Genomic DNA, 22353 nt, shown 5'->3' with positions numbered 1-22353 from the left:
TCTCTCTCTCTCTCTCTCTCTCTATATATATATATATATATATATATATATATATATATGTATATATTATCAATGTACAGTTGCATTGATAAGTCTGGTGAATGCCAGACAGAAGTTGAAGTGGTGGTGGTATTCAGAATTTGTCATTTAATTATTTAAAACACAGTCTTTAATAGGTGTGGTAATTTAAATAATTTTATGCTTCACTGAAAACAAAAGGCTAGTATGCTGATATTTCCTATTAGGTTGAAATGACCTCGTATCTCATAAAACCAGGCCTGCACTTCTTTTCCTCCTCAATCAGAAAACCTCCAATATTTAATATCCTGATTCTCACAGTTTAGCTAGCTGGCTAGTAGCTTTCAAACAGAAACAGGAAAAGTGCATTTTTTTTGTTGATTCCTGTCAAATGAACACATCCCTTAGTTTGTTTAATCACAATTCAGAAGCCAAATTAGCCAGACAAACTAAAGGACACATTCAATAGACCATTTCGCACTTGTTATGAATGTGGACGCATAAGTGGTAATGTTACAAAACCTCCGGTGACATTATGAGCAATTGCAGCATTCCTAAATGCACAAATCATTTAAGCAAACATCTGTACTTGAGCTTTTACTCACTTCTAACCAATGTGTATATTAGAAAGGTCTACTGACTTTGGGGGGTGGTTAAATATGGAATTTATGGAATTCGATGGAATGATCATTTTGTTGCCCTTTCATGAACATCATAACCTGCAATAAATGCTGTAATGTTATCTGATATGTATAATCAGCAGTACTGGGGGCATGGAGGCTTAGTGGTCAGCACGTTTGCCTCACACCTCTGGGGTTGGGGGCTCGAATCCCACCTCTGCCCTGTGTGTGTGGAGTTTGCATGTTTCCTTGTGCTTTGGGGGTTTCTTCCAGGTACTCCGGTTTCCTCCCCCAGTCCAAAGACATGCGTTGTAGTGACTGTGCGTGACTGTGCCCAGAAATGGGTTCGCACCCCGCTCTGGGGTGTTCCCTGCCTTGCGCCCTAAGTTCGCCCTGGATAGGCTCCAGGCTCCCCCACGACCCTGTGCAGGATAAGCGGTACAGAAAATGGACAGATGAATGGAATTCGCTGTACTGTATGTACTTTAAGTTAACTACCTGGGTAAACATTTGGAACTGTATAAAACCTGAACCTTCTTCTGCTCTGGATGTATAAGAGACTATAACATTTCAACTGACCTGACTCATTTGAATAACACATACAGTATAAACTGGACTGCAAGAACTATTTAAGCACTTGTTTTTTTTTATTATTGTAACAATACTATGTAGAACCATTGACTTTACCAAAGAACCCTTGAAGAACATTTTTAGGAATAAATAGGTTAAATAACAGGCTTGCTCAGTAAATATGGAGGTATTTGAATGATATTTGCAAGCTTGACGTGTAAATTATAGGCTAATATTTTTTTTATACAGTGTAGCCCTATATAACTCTGTTAATCTGGGCAGAAATATGAGTGCACACCACTGCTATAGCTCAGTACGCTATGAACATTATCAAAACAATCAGCCACGCGTGCGTTTCCCGCATAAATGACGTCACGGGGCCATTCTCCAATGCCCTGTGAGAACAGGAGTGTATAAACTCATGGGCTGGAGTTAATCGACTGGAGCGAAGTAGCCATAAAGCGTTTGGGATTTACTCGGATTTCTTTACTGTAGTTTAACATTAATCCTGCACTGCAGAGAGCTTGGTATTTGAGCGCGAGTGCGAGCGGAAATATAGTCAGGGTAGCGACTCGTGAGGCGGAAGTGAGGTTACAGCGCAGCAGCAGCGGTCTGCTTCGTCCATGTTATTATTGTTATTTTGACTGGGATGGTTGGCGGCGGAACGCGCGGACGGCGCCCAGCCCCGGCAGTCTCCGACACACGCACGCGCTGCTCTCCGTCCTGGAACACACACTCCTGTAAAGAGAGCGAAAAATACTAATAAATAAAAATTCAAACAAATCGGCGCTCGCCCCAGACTCGGTATTATTGTTGACATCGCGGCGGAGATGAACAGCATCACCAAGGGCAGATTCGAGGTAACGCAGATTGATGTGAGGCCACTTTAGAGCTATTTTATTGCGCGCGAGGAAACGGACAAGGGCGATGTGTGGCAGCGTGTGCGTGATCGACTGTGTGCGTGATCGACCGTGCATGTGAGGGCGTATGTTTGTGGGTATTTGCATGTGTGCGTGCTTGTGAGAGTGCGTACGTGCGGGCGTGGGAGCCTGCGTGTTTTGGACCCGAATGGAGCTCGGGTTTTTTCGTGTCATGATGTTTAGACGGTTGTTTATGGTCGGTAATCCGATCGCTGAGCTCTCAGGCCTGAATCCTTTTAACTGGATTGTCTCGCGCTCACGGTGCAGTCCAGATCAAGCTGATATTCGGCGCGTGCTTGTTTAAGAGCACAAAGACTACACCATAGTGCTGTACTAAAGAGTGTGTCCAAACAGTATGCCACCTCTGATAGTATGTAGCGTGCGGTTTAGGAGGTAGGCAGCACTATTTGTTTGGAAACCGAAATGGCTTCATACGTGCGATATAACACCGTATGGATGGTGTATAAGTTATTATATCAAATCACATCTAGTGCACTGTATAGCGGGTATGGGGCCATAGCCTACTCTTTAGTTATGTAACTGGCGTTCTGTGTATCTTACAGTTTCGACATCATCGCAGGTATTACATACAGCTGATTGCAAAAGTCTTCATCCTCTATGATTTCTGTATCTCTGTTGCATCACAGACATGATGACTGTCACTGAGCACTGTGGTTTGTGTTCAAGATTCAGTAACATTTCTGTGCAGTATGTATGTCTGCAACATTCTCCTCTTGTGCAGTATTTTCTTTTTTTTACTTACAGTGCAAAAGTGGGCACAGCGGCTTAGTGGTTTTGCCTGTCACCTTCAGGGTTGGGGTTTGAATCCCACTTCCGCCCTGTGTGCACAGAGCTTGCATGTTCTCTCTGTGCCTTGGGGATTTCCTCTGGGTACTCCAGTTTCCTCTCCAAGTCCAAAGACATGCACTGTAGAATGATTGGCATGTCCACTGTGTGAATGTGTGTGATTGTTCCCTGTGAAGAGTCCACCCCCACCCCCCGCCAACCCAAAAGGTCCCCCATCCCCAAGCTCGTTGGGATAGGCAACCGGCTTCCCTGCGACCATGTCTAGGATAATCAGTATGGATGATGGATGGATGAACGTACAGTGCAATATCAGTGAAATACAGTGACATTTCCTATTGTATCATACTGTGGTGTATAATGTCTATAAGCATAACCATGGCTCAGATGCCTTGTGTACTATAATGTAGTTGGCCAATAAACCCTGAATCTGATTCTTAAAAAAAAAAAATCCAGTTTGTGCATGATATGTGGGGTGTATCCTACACCAAGACAACAATCCAAACCATCAAAAAAATGATGGGAATGCAGTGATTCCATGTATTTACCTGATACAATATTGATACCAGGGCTGTAGTATCAGTAGATAGTTGATGCTGACCCTGTGCTGACATTCTCACAGTGATTCTCTGCAAGCTAAGCAAAACATTAGATGTGCAATGACGACAGCATTTAAGACAAATCCTATGTCCCATGTTCAGTGAAAGATTTGTGTTGTGCCGGTCATCATTGCACACATTCACATCAGTGGATTGGATTGGTACACATGTAAAATCTGATCTAATACTGTTTCAAGCCAGAACCAGTTCAGATATCAATACTCGGCACCAGACTGGTGCCTCCCTAGGGAAATGGTCTGAAATAAACCAAAAGAAAGAACTCATAGTTTTGCCTTGATGCTCTGTGTCTCCAGACCTGATTTAAGAAAGTGCAAAGATTTGCATCTTTCTGAATCTGGGTAAAAAGCAATGTATTTAGAATTAGAATTTAGAATTTTCTACAAAAATATCATTCTAATATAATAAAAACAGAATTTTTTGTTTTGTTTTGCCTTGCCGGTACCATCTTAGCTTCTAGAACTGATTGGAAGAAGGCAAAGCATGGCATCTGTCAGTGTTGTCATGAGAATAATACGCTAAATTTGCACAAACTGTTGGACACGGTTATAAACCCAAAAGGTGCGCGTCCAAGTTGGTTAAGAATATTTATCTCCTTTAGACTCACAATATCGTTTAGTTGTTGTATTATTATATGAACATGCACTACTTGACCATTTTTGTTGTGTTAACCTGGGATAGAATAAACTATAGAATCTGTGTAATGTGTGGAAACCTAACCCACTAAATATCTAGTTGGTCAAAATGCATGTCTTTATCATATGCAAACTTTTGCACTGCACAATAGTATTTAGTACAATGTAGCCAGATTTGACCAAATTAGTGGTACCATTATTTTAGATATTGATGTAGACACTTTGTTTTCCTGTGTCTGCATATGTTTATTAACTAAATATAGTCAAACTGCAGCCCATGTGTAGGTGTGTGCTCATCTAAGAGCGCTTTGCTGAGCTTGGCTAAGGGCTGGTCAGACAAACTTGTGAGCCAGTGTTTGAAATTTGCATTTATGATTAATAGTAGGTTTCCCCACTTATACATTCCCACAGGTGTTCTCAAACAGCGATGAAGCTCCGATCAACAAAAAGCTTCCCAAAGAGCTCCTGCTCAGGTAAGTTTAAACCTACACCCCTGTCACAGTCTGACCTGGACTAGACATTGCATTTTATGATGATCTTTTCTAATGCATATTATCATTGACTCTTTCTTTCCTCAGGATTTTCTCCTACCTAGATGTGGTTACGCTGTGTAGGTGTGCCCAGGTATCCAAGGTATGTCCCACATTAAGGTGCGTCTCCTTAGGTTACAATGGCATGTCCTTGAATCATTGAGAAAATCGGTTCTGTTTTTGTTTTCTGAAAATGTACAGGCATGGAATGTTTTAGCACTGGATGGAAGCAACTGGCAGAAGATTGATCTCTTCAACTTCCAAACAGATATTGAGGTGAAAAAGGAGCCGTAAATTACCATGTGAAATGTAGTATTTATAATGTAGTATGTGGGGGGAAAAAAGAGTAAGTGTGCGAGGAGGCGCACGGTGGCTTAGTGGTTAGCACGTTTGCCTCAGGATTGGGGGGTCGATTCCTGCCGCTGCCCGTGTGTGTAGAGTTTGCATGTTCTCTCCGTGCTGCGGGCTTCCTCCAGGTACCCCGGTTTCTTCCCCCAGTCCAGAAACATGCATGGTAGGCTGATTGGCATGTCCAAAGTGTCTGTAGTGTATGAATGGGTGTGTGAATATGATTGTGCCCTGCAATGGATTGGCACCCTGATCCTCCCTGGGATAGACTCCAGGTTCCCCGTGACCCTGTAGGAGAAGCGGTATAGAAGATGGATGGATGTGTGTGAGGCATAGTGTAACTATATGTGTGTATGCATAGGAAAATGTATGTGTTGTCTGTGTGTGCAGGCATTGATTTATTTTGGAGGGGTGTGTGTGTGTGTGTAGGATTAGTGCTGGGTCAGGAGGCTTTGTTGCTGAATCCCTAGACCATCATCCATAGATGTCATCCCTGATCTCTCACTCTTTGTTCTGCCTTTTTCCTTGACTTTGTTTCTGTCTCTCTTTTTTTAGGGCCGTGTAGTGGAGAACATTTCAAAGAGATGTGGCGGCTTTCTGAGACAGCTGAGTTTGAGAGGTTGTCTCAGTGTAGGCGATGCCTCTATGAAGTGAGCTTCACTCACAATCACAATTTGCTTTACTTAGCGCCTAAATCATTAAACTGTGAATTGTGATATTGATCAGCATGTCCAATTGCGTTTGTTGTGATTGCACTTCTGTTTCTGCTTTATTTGACATGACAGTTTATAAGTCAAGAAGACTTTATAAAATTTGGTTTGCAGACCCGCCAGCCTTTATGTTTATTGCATAGGAGAGCTGTGTTGTATATATGTATTTATTTATTTATTTATTGGTTTATATTTTATTGCCCACAGCGTCAAATTAACATCAGCAATATCACATAACATAACAAACGGTGATCTGCATTTTAACACTGAAGTACACTGCTAAGAGTAATCACTCAAAAATAGGCCAAAAGTGCCCTCTTTTTCGAAATATGAATCTTTAATGATTGACCATTTCCTAGGTGTTTTGAAACAATATTAACTGACATATTACAATATTCATGTGAGCAGTTGTAATTTTCTGGGTTGTAGTTAACATCTTTTGTGATCAATAGATTTCAGTGTTCTGAAGTTGAAGGTCTTATGGTTATCTTTGGCAGGACTTTTGCGCAGAATTGTCGTAACATAGAGCAACTGAATCTGAATGGCTGCACTAAGATCACCGATGCCACCTGCATCAGCCTCAGCAAGTTCTGCTCCAAACTCCGCCACCTCGACCTCACGTCCTGTGTGTCCATCACCAACCATGCACTCAAGGCATTAAGGTCAGTGACAGGTTTTTAAATGTCTACCAGGGGACAGAACAATGGGCTGAAAAACAGCTAAAACCTGATTTATAGATACATTTTAGTGTTGAATTAGTACTTATTTGGGCTTGTAATTTAGCCATTGTCTGTAAAGGATGGGATTGCTTGTTCCATTATATGAAGGGATTTTGGTATATTTGTGTATGGCAAAACTGAAATAGCAAGAACCTGAGATTAGACCCATGTGTCATATCACCTCATTATAATATAAAAATGAAAATGTGATTGTAGTTAGTATTTGTAATATTTTATAGTAAATTGCTTAAGGAAAGAGCTACCATAATATATAATAATGTAATAAATGTATGTTTCTAAACGAGTTCTGATATTCAGCAACATTATTTCAGAAGCCTACTCAAAAGTGTTTAGTTAAGGTGTAAGTTTCCATTTTTATGGCACTTTGGGCTGAGAGATATCTAAAGATAGTTATCCTTGTGTAAAATCATAATCTGTTGCAGCCCTGCACCCACCCATTGTGTAACTCTGTTTACAGTAGGGTTGTCATGGTGACTTATTTCTAGCTGGTAGCATTGGTTTCCTATCTCTCCCATTCAAGTTCCCAACACATTTCAAAAGCTGCATTCGAAGCTTCTTCATTCTAAACGTTGTTTAAAACCTACAAAACCCGGAAGTCCACAGTCAAATCATGTCCTCCATCTACCCATGTGGTGTGCCATGATCACTCACGATCGGTGGAAACACCCACCTGAGCACACAGCACAGAAGATAAAATTGAATTGTTTTAGAACAATTATTCATAATTATATTCATAACTTATGCCAATCACTGGATTTATAATTCTGCAGTGCAAAAAATGACGTCTTAGCAAGTGAAAATACTTGAATATAGTCAAATTTGTCTAGCATTTTCTATTAAAGATTACAATAAACTAAATAGAATTAAGTTTAATTCTAGACATTTCTAATTTCAACCTTGACACATAGTGTCTATAGTCTTCTTCTGTTGGCAGATAATTTTGCTAATTTTGAGCACAAATTTTTAGAAAGAAGCAAATTATTTCCAATAGAATAAGAAAATGTAAATCTTGAGTTTAGTTTAAAAAAATGTCTAGAAATAAGTTGAATAATCTTATATTTTGTTTATAATAGGAAATACTAGATAAATTGTACTATATTCAAGATAATTTCACTTGCTAAGATGTAATTTTTTTGTATTAAAAGGAAATAAAGTATAAAAAATTTATCTTGGGTAATTTTAGCCTATTTGATATTCTGTTTAAATGTACACCTGTAATTTTCTGAGATTTTCATCCCAAAATCTTGTCTCCCTCGTCTTCAGTTAGCACTGAATGTGTTAGTCATACTGATTTTGGGTTGTTCTGTAGTTTGCTTTGTTTGTTTGTGCTTTGGGGTAAATGCAAATCAGTGTTTGTTAAATGAAACACCAACACCTCTTGCTACAAACTACTTCTATCAAAGAACTTCCACGGTACATTATGTTATAATCTCAGCCAACGTTCTAATCTCATGGTACACTGCACTGCTACTTTATTTAATTAACTCTTAACTCCATGAATCATTCATTAAGACCTATGAGTTTTTCAGCCTTTGAAGTCAGATATGGGAATTAGGGGGATCTAAATATTTAAACGTCTTTTGAGAATGATTAAATTAATTGCTTAAATGTATTTTGATGACTTTCTTAATGAATACTGAGTCCAGATCTCCATTACCCGAGATCCTAACCTTCACAGAGTTATAATATGAATCTGGCAAACTGGATTTAGCCTTAGGTGGGACTCTTAGGATTCTAAGGTGAAAGTTTAATCAAAACTGAGGCTATAGCACAATTATTAACTTTCGCAATGTCTAACTCTGTTTATACCTGGGGCAGTTTTTTAAGTTTATATGCAGTTTGACAATAACATGAGTTAGACAGTTATAAGAGGCTAAAAGCTAACAGCTGTGCACTGGCGAAGGTCAGCGTTGAACTACTGTGGTATCGTTTTAAAATTAATTCTGACCACTGACTCTCTACATCCTCATCCTATGGGAGTCCATGCAAAGTGTTTTTGCTTTTGCAGCGCAGAAAACAATGAAAACAACAGAAACGTACACGTTGTTCACGAGCAGCCAATGAAGACCAGAGGCGGGTTTTTTGTTACCAAATTACATACGTTAGTACAGGAAGTAAGTCTGGAATTGCTGATGACTCGTTTTAGCTGTTCAGAATCAGTTCTTTCTTTTGGGAGTCAATCACTCCATAAAAGAGGCATGTCTGGCAATATTTTGATGCAGCAACCAGCGGTAATGTGGTGTACACCAGAGCTTTTTTTTTAAAAAAAAGTGTAGTTCAACTTATTTTAAAAGCTTTTACCAATCGAGTCCTTGAGAGGAGGAAACTTTAAAGTTTAAAGACAATCATCCTTCTCCTAATGGTTAACCAAATATTTGTTCATTAACTCTTACGGATATTCAAATATTAAAAATTAGGAAGAAGACACATCCCTTTGCAACATGCTCTCAAACACCCCCCTCGCTTGTGTCTTGATAGTGCACTTGATCCACTGGCACTGTCAAAGGAGAAGGATATAACAGGATGTGAAGTTTACAGTGGAAGTACACTGAAGTGAATGCAGCTAGTTAAAGTTTGCTTTAATCAACTTGTATATAGGATGATTGGTTTAATGAAACCTAATTTGAAGTTAAGTATTTAATGGCCCTTCTTAAACAGCTTTGTTTTTTTTGGGGGGGGGGGGGGGTTGTTTGTTTTGTTTACTATTTTGTGCCAGATCACAAAATGCCTTCTGGTCAGGTTCTGATGGACAAAGTCTACAGCTATGTTGACTCAATTCCTCAAGGCATTTTTAACTTTACTTAAGATGATAAAGTATTAGAATGATGTAAGGTTGTAAGACCAGAGCAAGCTCCATGAGTAAATAGTAAGAAGTAGAAAAAGATTATGAAAACAGTAGGCTGCATATTTGTCTCTGTCACACCAAAGGCTGTTCCATTCTGCACAAGCCTTCAAATACAGCGATGAAGTGCAGCCTATAATCTGAAAGTTTTGATCTGAACATGGCAGAAAGCAAAGGAAAGCTGAAGTACATCAGCTACATTTCAGCAAAACATTATAAGGTTTAAAGTTGCTCACATTTAAAAATGTGGTTTTTCTAACATCTGTATTTTACCGAATGTGTGAAGATGAGTGACTCCTAAAAAAGTCTGTCTCTACACATTTCTATGAAAAGACAATGGATAATGGTTAGCTTTTAGATGTAGAGCTAGGCCGCGTTTCAGTGAAACTTGATTTGTATATTATTTGCTTCTAACAATAGAAATTGTCACAGTGCATCTTTACAGAACTATATATATATATATAATATATATCAAATTTATTTACATTCCTAATGAACAAACCAGAGGCAGTGATCTAAATGTGTTGAGAGGATGAGAATTGTGCATAAATTGTTTTGGGAAGTTCAAATCTTCTTCAAATAGGTTATCCATGTGGGACCATAGCACAATAGCAGAAAGTGAGTCACAAGTGCAGAAGCGCCAAACAGAAGTAGAACATCAGGATGAATCAGGCAGGTCCGGAGGGCAAAAGGAGTCACAGCAGGAGAGGTGTGTAGTATATGTGGGTGTACTAGTGGATGTGTTCTTGATCTGCTGAACATGTATGTGAATGTGTGCTTACAAGAAGTAAAGTTCCATTACGTAGTGGTTTGACACAGCTCTCTTGTGTGTTTATTATTCTCACCACACGAACCCAAAGTACAACAAGGTGTGTCTCATCAGGCGGCAGGAGTACATGTACAGATCGAAAGAGAAGACAGATTATTGAGTATGATCTTATTTGACAGTGGCTTCAAATGGTTTACATTGTGATCAGAGTGCAAGTGGGGATTCTAGCAGGTCTAGATCCAACAGCATAACTAAAAGGGCGAGCCAGAAGGTAATACGGGCATAATGGCAGCCTGGGACATAAAGTGCCAAACTACTGTACTTCATCATCTACAAACCTGAGTGTTTGTGTGATGGAGTGGGTAACCGTGTCCTAACATACCAGTTTACCATAATTCTCTATGTCCATGAATGCCACAGATCTGCACCCTTTACCTATGTGAAACAAGGCTTTTCTTATGCCGTGGTTAAACCTCATCACTTACCATTTCTGAGAAGGGGCCTCATAGAAATTTGCTACTGAGAAGCCTAAATATAGTGCTGTCTAGACTTGTGTTAGCCAAAAAACCTTAACCATTGCAGTGATTGAAACTGTAATGTTTTACCAATTATATTTCCTCAGTTTTTTTTGTTTGTTTGTTTTTTTTTGTCACAGTTTCTAAAATTGCCTTAGATTACAGATTTGATGTATTTTACAGCTCAGGGTTAAATTAGAAGGTGTTCCTTTTCACAGATTTCTCTGTGAGATCTTTGGTGAACTACTTAATCCATGTGTTTGCAAGAATAACAAAAAAAAATTAGCACCTCAAAATAATGTTTAATCAAGCTCCTGTTTTGGATTTTGGTAAAAGTTGAATTTATACATACAAGAAAAGCTGAATGAATAATTAAGAAATTATCTGTAATTGTTTGAAGTCCATTTTAATGTGTCCTAAATAAAAAACCTATGGCTAGTATTACTGCTGCATTTTAAAAGTGTCAGTCAGTGGCAGTGTTAATGTGGGCTTTATTTTGCTACAGTAACACAGAAAACCCCACAAACATAGTAAAATATGTGTGTGTGTGTGTGTGTGTGTGTGGTTTCATCTCAAATCATTGATTTGTGCATTTCAGTGAGGGCTGTCGCATGTTAGAGAATCTGAACCTATCCTGGTGTGATCAGATCACACGTGATGGCATCGAGGCGCTCAGCCGTGGCTGTACCAGCCTCAAAGCAGTGTTCCTCAGAGGCTGCACACAGGTACACTCAGACACACACACAGAGCACACTGTGTTATGGTAGTTACATATGCACTTGTGGTCATATGAACCCCACGTAAACATCAGTGGCAGTATATAACTTAATAACTTGCACATATGCTGAGATATTTCAACAAGCACACAGTGACTTGTGGTGTAATATTTGCAGTAAATACCCTCTTTTTTTGGGGGATTAATTCTTCCTCGTCTAGGGTTGGAACTCCACCTTCCGCCATACATGTTCTCATTCTATGTTTGACATGCCCACGTTGTGGAATATATCGTCAGCTATATCGTCAATATCATGGGATGACAAATTCTTATCATGGGAAGGAATTGTACTGGTATGTCATGGACGATAAAATGTGGCATAGCCCTAATAAATAGCCTTCTGTCATACCCCCCTGAACCGTCAGGATAACATTTATCAACAATGTCATGAGAAACATTTGGGCCAAGGCATGTCATGTGCATCATCACAACGTGCATTCAGTTAAAGCCCTCTTCGATTCACATGCGTCGAACATGAGTAAAGCTAAAAAGTCTCATTTACCAGCAAACACCACTGCGAAAGACAGTGCAGAACAATTTCGTGCAATTGCAATTTCACCAATTGAAGTAGTTTTCTGCAAAAAAACCCCACAAAAAGCTCTGCAAATTGCATCTCAAATTTTTAAAAAAGCTGCAGCAAAATCAAGTATTTTTGGCCGCAACAATCACAAAAAAAACCTCCCCGAAATCCTGTACGGACTAAATAATTACATTTTCCACAACAATAGAATAACCTATTATCATTATTCTAACGAGAATTCCCTGTAATGTAGATGTGGGGGACTTAAACTCTTCCCAAAATTCAGACAGTTTGGTTCTGTCATGATCTCCCCTTCTGGCAGCGCACTCAGAGGGAACGAGGGCGCACGCATGCACGAGCTACGTACACGAGTGCTCAGCGTGCGCATCTTTGGATGTTGATAACCGTGACATTGTTTACTGTGGACACGTGCGTTTGTTTTGTTTCTGTTCTGTCTCCTCCCTGTTTTGTCATTGGTTGTTGTTCGAGAGTGTGGCTTCATTGTTTTCAGCTGCCAGCACTTAACGCTGATTATGTTCGGGATATATATTGCTCACTTCCCATTACATATCGCGTAGTATTAGATATAGTATAGTTAAAATAGTTAGATAGTTAATATTATGTTCCTTGATAGATTTAGTTAGTTTAAACTTTAGATTAGTTCATTTAGTCCATGCTGGTTTTTCCGCTCCCAGTTCATAGTCATAGTTCATGTTTCTTGTTTTGTGTTTTGACCCTGTTTTCTGTGACCGCAACTTCGATTCCTGCTTTGCCCTGTTTATGCCTGTTTGCTACTGTTTGTCACTGTGTAGCATCCCCTCTTCTTTTAACAACAGTCCATATACATCTAGGAACTGAGGAGACCAGTTGCTGGAGTTTGGGGAGAGGAAGGTTGTCCCATTCTTGTCTGATACAGGATTCTAGCTGCTCAACAGTCCTGGGTCTTCTTTGTCGTATTATTGGTTTCATGATGCGCCAAATGTTTTCAGTTGGTGAAAGGTCTGTACTGCAGACAGGCCAGTTCAGCAACTGGACTCTTCTACTACAAAGCCATGCTGTTGTAATAGATGCAGTATGTGGTTTAACATTGTCTTGCTGAAATATGCAAGGCCTTCCCTGAAAAAGACATCATCTGGATGGAAGCATATGTTGCTCTAAAACCTGTATGTACCTTCCAGCATTGATGGTGCCTTTCCAGATGTGCAAGCTGCCCATTCCATAGGCACTAATGCATCCCCATACCCTCACAGATGCAGGCTTTTGAACTGAGCGCTGATAAAAAAAAGCTGGATGGTCCCTCTCCTCTTTAGTCCTCTTTGCCTCAGTTCATTTTAAATGAGCTTTGGCCCAGAAAAGATGGCGGTATTTCTGGATCATGTTCACATGTCTTCTTTGCATGATATACCTTTTAACCAGCATTTGTGGATGGCACGGCAAACTGTGTTCACAGACCATGAGTTCTGGAGGTGTTTCTGAGCCCATGCAGTGATTTACATTACAGTATCATACCTGTTTTTAATGCAGTACCTCCTGAGGGCCTGAAGATCACGGGCATGCAATATTGATTTTCACCTTTGTCCCTTAGGCACAGCGATTTCTCCAGATTCACAGAATCTTTTGATGATGATTTGTACTGTAGATGATTAGATATTCTCAGTCTTCGCAATTTTACGTTGAGAACCATTATTCTGAAATTGTTCCACAAATTGTAGATGCAGTTTTTCACAGTTTGGTGTACCTCTGCCCATATTTACTTTACACTGCCTCTCTAAGATACTCTTTTTATATCCAATCATGTTACTGACCTGTTGCAAATTTACTTCCAGCTGTTTCTTTTTATTAACACATACTTATCCAACCTTTTGTTACCCCTGTCCCAACTTTTCTGAGATGTATCGTGGCTATCAAATAAATAAAAAAAATTATTCTTAAAATGGTATATTTCCTCAGTTTAAACATTTGATATGTTTTCTATGTTCTATTGTGAATAACATATGGGTTTATGAGATATGAGGTTTATTGCATTCTGTTTTTGACATTTTACACAGCGTTCCAACTTTTTTGGAATTGGGGTTGTAGATTTGTTGTGTTTTCTTTGTTGTTAATAAATTGGCTTCAGTATGAAATATTTTTAATCCATTTGCTCAATTTAACACATTTGGTTTGTAGTGTCTTGTAACAAAGAATGTTGTGTTTGTGTCTGAGCAGATGTGTGTGTTTTTCAGTTGGATGATCCTGCACTCAAGCACCTTCAGAAGCACTGTCCTGAGCTCATGACAATTAACATGCAATCCTGCACAGTAAGACTGTTAATTGTCCTATTGGGTGGTGGTGGGGGAATTGAATATTTTCAATTTTCAAAATATATAGTTGTAATTTACATTATGACTGACAATGAAGCTTAGTTCACAACCCAAATATTTCTGAGGCATTCCTGAGCTGCATGTGTCATGAACCAGATATTCTACAATTTTAACTAACCAGCCCTCTCAGATGTGCAGACTCAGGAGTAAAACATAATCTTCTCCACCCTGCCTCTTTCTTTATGCATAAAATGTTCTATTTTAATTTTTACATGAAGCATAAGCTCCATAGAACTCACACACTTTGACTATCTGTGCACTGAGCTTTAGTAAAAATCATAGTGTTATAATTGTGTTATAACAGTAATCATACTCACTACACCAACATGAGGGAAGCAGACTAAATTCTCAGCTGTGCTTAGAATGTAGGATTCAAATTAGTTATGCGTTTTTACTTATGAGTGCATCATTTATTGCAGCGCATCGTTTTTTAAAATTAATGTACTGAACAGTCAAAAGTCACAGGCTAATGCAAAAATGAGCCTATTAAAATGTGTCTATCTCTGTTTTATAGCAGATAACAGACGAGGGTTTAGTGAATTTGTGCCGCGGCTGTCATAAGTTGCAGATGGTGTGTATATCTGGCTGCAGCAACATCACTGATGCCTCTCTCACTGCACTTGGCCTCAACTGCCAACAGCTAAAGTAAGGCTTTACACACACGCATGATATTCTCACCCACCATTCGCTCAATGTTTTTTTTGTTTTGTTTTGTTTTTTTGCAATTGGTTAGGATCCTGGAGGCTGCCCGCTGCTCTCATGTGACTGATGCTGGTTTTACTGTTCTGGCAAGGGTGAGTGGATTTAAGCACATACACACAAACGCGCACTCGTACAATGACATTTACCCCATAAAAAGCACCTTAAAAGCTGAATGAAACGTTAAACTTTGTTTTAATATGGACTCTACTGCATGTATTGTTTATCTTTTTCATTCTCTTTTCAGAATTGTCATGATTTGGAGAAAATGGATTTAGAGGAATGTATTTTGGTGAGTTATAATAAGCAGTAGCAGATCATTGATTTTACACTGTTCATGTTGGCTTCCTCATGTGTGACAGTGCCAGATGTTGTCTGGTAACATTCAAATGTTTTGGTACACCTACTTTTTTATTTATTTTTCTCACAGTACATTGGCGTTCCTTTCCTCTGGCGGAATAGAAATTATCTTATTCGACATTGTTTATACTTATTGAAAAGCAGTATATTTTATCGCTGCAAGTCTGTTATAAGATTAGTCAGGACACTGTTGGGTTTCTGTATGCAGAGTATCATGTCTCTGTGTTTAGCTACTGGTGAGCAGGGCAATGGGAAAGGGGAGGGCTGTGATTGGCACGCGATTCACACCACTCCACAATAACATTTGAACAGAGATGAAATGGACAACACAACCAAAGCTTTTTTGATGGATAAAACACTGTATACAACTGCCACAATAAAATTATAACATTTTAAACCTAGTAGGCTAGGTAAAAAGATACTTATGAAAAATTCCTAAAGCCTACAAAACTCTACCTACATTTCTACATTTATATGAGCCATTAACCACTACCATGGTGTGATATCACAAATAAATTCAATGCTGAACACGGGCTCCCCAAAACAGACGCAAATTCCATGTTTTGGTCTCTGGTAAAAAGAGTTCATATTTAATTACATATTAATGTATACTATTTATTAGTTTATCAAAATATTTTATAACATTTATTATCGTCCACATTTGTTTGACATTAATGACATAGAAACTATCAAATGAAAGATCTCAGGACTTTTTGACAAAATGAAATGGCTTTGTTCTTATTGTCTCAAGGCGTAATGTCAAAGGAAACAAATTTGATTGACAAACTTGAGATCACTTTTCTTAACACTGGCGCCCTCCAGGACTAGGTTCTCGTCTGCTATATGTATTCTAGATGATACAACATTAGTGGGATTGAATACTAACTGGCATAAAAGCTGCACACATGGTCATGATATGAGTCTCAGTAGTACAGTGTGAATATTGATACTGTAAATCTAATGAGCTAATGGATGACTTGGACCTGCCACCTCTGGCCATACATGGTAAATAGATCTCCTAGGTAGGAAGGCAATTGGTATATTAAAGACAGGTAATCGAAGGCTTTCCTATGTGACTATGAGACTATTTTCTATGAGACTGCTTAGGAAATTTGTCTCTTGGAAGTCTAAAATACATTTCTAGTAGTGATGGAGAGTGTAAAGTGCATGATGAGGAACAGTTAGAGAAAGTCATTGCCTCTAACTCCTGCCTAAGCGTATTGCCGAAATTATCGGCTGTGAACTTCCATCTATCACATCTATTAATACAAGCATAATGGAAATGAAGGCAAAAAAAGTGTGCAGATAAGTTACTTTTTAAAAAAGATGCGGAGAGGCGACAAAATGCAGAACAGCTTATTTTTGTAAAAGCATTCAGCCTTCCACTATTAGACTTTTTACAATTAAATTAGGGAATGGGAGTTCAACTGTTAAACCGTTATGCAAGTATGTATTTTTTTTTGTTGCTGTTCAAAAATTTTACTTGGCTATTAATTAATTAATACTAGAATAATTTTGTGGTCTCTTAATTTAAGTTTGTATGTATGTACAATGTTGTGAAAAAGTATTTGCCTGATTTCTTCTGTTTTTGTGTACGTCTTATACTAAATTGTTTCAGAATGTAAAACAAAATCTAAGATAAAACAAAGGCAACCTGAATAAACACAAAATACTGTTTTTAAATGTTAATGTTATTTATTGAAGTAAAAAATGTATCCAATAACAACTGATCATATGTGAAAATGTATTTTCCCCAGTAGTTACTAATTCCCCAAATCTATGAAACTGCATTCATAATGAGGTTCAGCTGGACTAGATGCAACCAGACCTGATCAATCAAATCAACACTTAAATATAACTTTTTCAACAGCATGAAGTTGGTTAAAAGGTCTTACCCAGTAACACACTATGCCAAAGTTGAAAGAAATTCCAGAAATGATGAGGAAGAAGGTGATTGAAATACATCAGTCTGGGAAGGCTTACACAGCTATTTCAAAGGCCCTAGGACTCCAATGAACAACAGTGAGAGCCATTATCTCCAAATGGAAAACTCAGCACAGTAGTGAACCTTCCAAAACTCCAAGAGCACAGCGACTACTCATCCAGGAAGTCACAAAAGACCCAAGGACAACATCAAAGGAACTACAGGCTCAAACTCAATAAATGTCACTGTTCGTGACTCTACTATCAGAAAGACACTGGGCAAAAATGGCATCCATAGAAGAGTGGCGAGGCAAAAACCACTGCGAACCCAGAAGAACATTAAGGCTCATCTGAATTTTGCCAAAACACACCTCGATGATCCTCAAACCTTTTGGGAGAATGTTCTGTGGACTGATGAGTCAAAAGTGGAGCTGTTTGGAAGACAAGGTTCCAAAGAACATCTTTGGACAGAACATCATACCTACGGTCAAGAATAATGGTGGAAGTGTGATGTGTGGAAGTGTGATGTATGCTTTGCTGCTTCAGGGCCTGGACAACTTGCAATAATTGAGGGAAACATGAATTCTGCTCTCTACCAGAAAATCCTAAAGGAGAACATCCGGTCTTCAGTCCATAAGCACAACTGGATTATGCAGTAAAACAATGATCCAAAGCATAGGAGTAAATCCTAGAAGTAAGTGAGACTGATCTCCAGTTATCGGAAGCATTTGGTTGCAGTTATTGCTGCTAAAGGTGGCACAACCAGATTTTAAGTTTAAGGGAAAAATCTGGCACAACCAGATTATTAGTTTTTCACATGGGTGACAGCTGTTGGATAACATTTTTTGCTTCAATAAAAAAGTGAAAACTGTATTGTGTGTTTATGCAGGTTGCCTTTGTTTTTTGTTGTATTTCTTTTGAAGATCTAAAACTATTTAGTATGAGATGTACACAAAAACAGTAGAAATCAGGGTTAGGGCAAATACCTTTTCACAGCACTGTATGTATATAGTACTGGCAGTAAAACATGGCATGGATTCCACAAGATGTTGATTCTGGTCCATGTTGATGATTGTGTCACGCAATTCCAGCAGATTTTTCAGGTGTACTTTTTTATGTTGTGAATCTCCTGTTCTACCACATCCTAAAGATGTTCTACTGGATTCAGATCCAGTGACTAGGAAGGTCACTAAAGAACATTGTTCTCATTGTCATGAAATCAGTTTGATATGACATTTGCTTTGTGACTTGGTGCATTATCATGCTGGAAGTAGCTATTAGAGGATGGTAAATTGTGACCATAAAGGGATGCACATGGTCAGCAGCAACACTCAAATAGGTTGTGGCATTCAAGCGATGATTGATTCGTATTAACGTGCCAACATTCCCCACACCATTACAACACGTCCACCAGCCTGGACTGTTGACACAAGAAAGGTTGGGTCCATGGATTCATGCTGTTGCTGCCAAATTCTGAGCCTACCATCTGTGTGCCTCAGCAGAAATCAAGATTCATCAGACCAGGCTACGTTTTTCCAGTCTTCAGCTGTCCAGTTTTGGTGAGCCTGTGCTCACTGCAGCCTCAGCTTTCTGTTCTTGGCTGACAGAAGTGGAACCCAATGTGGTCTTCTGCTGTTGTAGCCCATCCACCTCAAGCTTTGACTTATTGTGCATTCTGAGATGCTTTTCTGCTCACCACAAATGTACAGAGTGTTTATCTGAGTTATTGCAGCCTTTCTGTCAGTTTGAACCAGTCTGGCCATTCTCTGTTGACCTCTCTCGTCAACAAAATGTTTCCGTCCATAGAACTACCTCTCACTGGATGTTTTTTCTTTATTGTACGAGAATCCCAGAAGATCAGCAGTTATAGAAATACTCAAACCAGCCTGTCTGGCACCAACATTCATGTCATGGTCAGAATCACTGAGATCACATTTATCCCCATTCTGATGGTTGATCTAAACATTAGTTGATCTAAACATTTTAAACATTATTTAAAAATATTTGTCTATGTATTAACTTCTTCGGCTTGCAGATGGTGACCTTTTTTTTTATAATTTTGTATTTTTGTATGTGACTTTGCAGGTCACTGACAACACACTGGTTCAGCTTTCAATCCACTGCCCTCGGCTCCAGGCGCTGGTGAGTGCGTTCTGTTTTGAATGTGTGTTCATGTGTGATAGAAGTATATGAAGAAGTGTTTGAAAGGTTACAAGGAATAATGAACTGTTCCTTTGTGTGTTTTATAATCCTGCATATTGCAGAGTCTCTCGCATTGTGAGCTGATAACTGACGATGGGATTAGACACCTGAGCAGCAGTGTGTGTGGTCAGGAGCGGCTGCAAGTGGTCGAGCTGGATAATTGCCCCCTGATCACAGATATCACTCTGGAGCACCTGAAGAGTTGCCAAAGGCTCGAGCGCATCGAGCTCTACGACTGTCAGCAAGTCACTCGTGCAGGAATCAAACGTATCCGAGTGAGTCATCAACTGATGCAACACTCACATTATACAGTGTTGATTTCTTCTGTTTTTGTCTTACATATCTCATGCAAATAGCTTCAGATCTTCAAACGAAATACAACATAAAACAAAGGCAACTTGAGTAAACACACAATACAGTTTTTATTTATTTATATTTTTATCGTATATTTTTATTGTAATTAGTAACTATGGAGACAAATACATTTTCGCACAGGCCCATATTTTTGCTTCAATAAATAACATCATTTAAAAACTGTATTTTGTGTTTACTCAGGTTGCCTTTGTTTTATCTTAGATTTTGTTTTAATTTCTGAAACAATTTAGTATCTAGTGCTTTCAACTTTGTGGCAACAGTTTGGGGACGACCTACACATGGGTGTAATGGTCAAGTGTCAATATAGTTTTAGCCATGTAGTGTATACTAGCATACCGCTAACCACTAGTGCTTTTTAATGCTGTTACTTCTCCTCTAGGCTCACCTTCCTGAGATTAAGGTCCATGCCTACTTTGCACCAGTCACACCACCTCCATCAGTTCATGGAGGGGGTCAACGTTTGTGCCGCTGCTGCGTCATACTCTGACAGTGGATGGGGTCTCTGAAGCATGCCATGAAGAGTCAGTCTGTCAGTCAAACCATAAACCCCACCTTGCTCCTGCTGGCCACTCCTGCTAAACTCTACACAGAGGTGTGGCTGGGAAAGGCACGGTTGGATCAATGAGGGTTTATCTGGCAGCAGGATGGAGCTACACAAGTTATTGAAAAAATTATAATTCAAAATACAAAGAATAATTACTATGTAAAATGTGACATTTCAAATGGAATCCATGAGAAGAGAGTGGGAAAAGCCACCTTGTAAAATATTTCACATTTGGATTTGTAGAAAACACATTTGTGGAAGTACTTAAAGCTGTATGACATCGAACTACTGACTACAGAACCTTGTCTGTGTGGGAAGGTCTCTGAGGGCTAGATGAGAACCAGACAATGTTTACTTCTTGATCCACTGTTACCTATTTGAATGCATTATTTCCTCATGAACGGAACCATTAATATCAACAGGAATGATGAGCGAGGAGCAGGACATGAGAATTTTGTATTTGCAGTGGGACTTGTTGGAGACTCTTACAGTAACTGATTCAGAGAATGTTAAAATATATCAAACAAAACATAACACTACAACCAAGCAACCTGTGTTCAACCTGGAGTTAAGTGGTTTCTATCAGTGCCCAGCATTCATTACAGAAACTGCTAAAACATTTTCATGAATTTTGCTATATACAGTAAGACTGAGTTGGAAAAATAAATAAGAGATGGAGTATATATGTGGACAGAATGGGGGCTTATTCAGATTTTTAGGCTCTAGCAATGGAATGAAGGAATATTAGGAGTGACTCCATATTTTTTAAAAAAAGAATCATATTTACTGAAGAGGTCTAATGGAGTAGATGAAGATGAATTTTAAGTTCAAAGTGCAATATTTCAAAGACCCGGATTTTCTGTTCAACATGTGAAATGGTGTTCTATTTACAATTCCCATATACAATCTTGATTGCTGCCTATTGTTGTTGCGGTATTATTTAACAGGCCAGGACCCAGAATGTAATTTTCCATTAAAAGTAATTTTCCATTTAATTTTTTTTTTTTTTTTTTTTTTTGTAAAATAAATTTTCCAATTTAATTTCCCAAGTGCACATGTATAATCTGCATAATCTACACTTATGTAGTTCTGAGCACTGAAAAACTGAATGCACCTTGGGCCTTATGTTACTAATTCAGATGACTGTTGAATTAATTGCCTAATCAATGATGGCTTTTGGGTGCGAGTGCCTTTGATTTTGCAACGCTGGAATGGGCATGGGGAAATCCAGCCTCAGAGATAAAAGACTCAGGGCTGTAATATGATTCATCAGATCTTTTCCTTTCCTGCTTCTTTGATTGTCAGCATTGAAGAGAACGGGAGCGACATATATAGGTGATGGACTGCACAGCAAGCAAGCACTGCATCCATGTTTGTTGGGTTATTGTAGTTGTTACTGAATGAAGAAGTGTAATTCTGCAGCAATGTAAAGGACAACCCCCTTCCCCCATCTCTTATTCGAATTTCTGATAACTGTTTGGGAAAAAAAAAAGCTACCTGTCCTTGTGTTCTGGTGTTACTGTGACATTTCTTTAAATAAAAGCTCTGAGCAGTGTGTCACATTCAGTGTGGTTCATATCATCTATTGGACCCTTTTTATTTTTTAAATACAGAGCTCTAATCTAGTACTGTTACAAATTTATACTATACAATCCCCTCCAAAATGATTGGAACAGCAAGTCCAAATCTTTTGTTTTTCCTATACACTGAAGACATTTGGGTTTGAAATCAAAACATGAATGAGACAATAGATCAGAAATTCAGCTTTCATTTCCTGATAGTTACATCAAGATGCGTTGAACAACTTAAAACATGGCACCTTTGGTGTCATTTGGTTTTTATGTGAACAGGTAGTGTTCAAGTAAATAAACACTTAATATTTGGTTGCATATCCCTTGCTTGCAATAACTGCATCAATCACCAAACTGTTTCATTTTTCTTTTGTGATGCTTTT

General features: G+C 38.8%; 1 protein-coding gene across 4 annotated transcripts; it reads left to right on the top strand.

The window, feature by feature from the left end:
- The first annotated feature begins 1795 nt into the window (after window positions 1-1795).
- fbxl2 (F-box and leucine-rich repeat protein 2) lies at window positions 1796-21956 on the top strand. Of its 4 annotated transcripts, XM_053612997.1 has the most exons (16): window positions 1796-2068; window positions 4596-4657; window positions 4763-4817; window positions 4916-4990; window positions 5618-5712; window positions 6270-6434; window positions 9938-10063; window positions 10215-10283; window positions 11237-11363; window positions 14159-14233; window positions 14811-14941; window positions 15030-15090; window positions 15243-15287; window positions 19364-19420; window positions 19543-19755; window positions 20235-21956. In XM_053612997.1, exons 1-16 carry the CDS (start codon window positions 2039-2041, stop codon window positions 20340-20342), a joined length of 1494 nt encoding a protein of 497 aa, XP_053468972.1. In that variant the 5' UTR covers window positions 1796-2038; the 3' UTR covers window positions 20343-21956. The 4 variants fall into 4 exon arrangements, with proteins under 4 accessions (XP_053468972.1, XP_053468973.1, XP_053468974.1 ...); XM_053612998.1 differs by lacking the exon at window positions 10215-10283; XM_053613000.1 differs by lacking the exons at window positions 1796-2068; window positions 5618-5712 and adding an exon at window positions 4007-4110.
- Window positions 21957-22353: the final 397 nt, after the last annotated feature.

Source organism: Ictalurus furcatus, chromosome 24 (genome assembly GCF_023375685.1).
Source record: "Ictalurus furcatus strain D&B chromosome 24, Billie_1.0, whole genome shotgun sequence".
Taxonomy (NCBI): Eukaryota; Metazoa; Chordata; class Actinopteri; order Siluriformes; family Ictaluridae; genus Ictalurus; species Ictalurus furcatus.
Note: the sequence above shows the minus strand (reverse complement) of the source record. Positions and strands in the feature narration are given on the sequence as shown.

Coding starts and splice junctions, on each gene's coding strand:
- fbxl2 (XM_053612997.1), top strand. CDS start 2,039: ATGAACAGCATCACCAAGGGCAGATTCGAG. Junction 4,818..4,915: donor GGTGTGCCCAGGTATCCAAG/GTATGTCCCACA, acceptor GAAAATGTACAG/GCATGGAATGTTTTAGCACT. Junction 10,284..11,236: donor AAGAGAAGACAGATTATTGA/GTATGATCTTAT, acceptor TGTGCATTTCAG/TGAGGGCTGTCGCATGTTAG.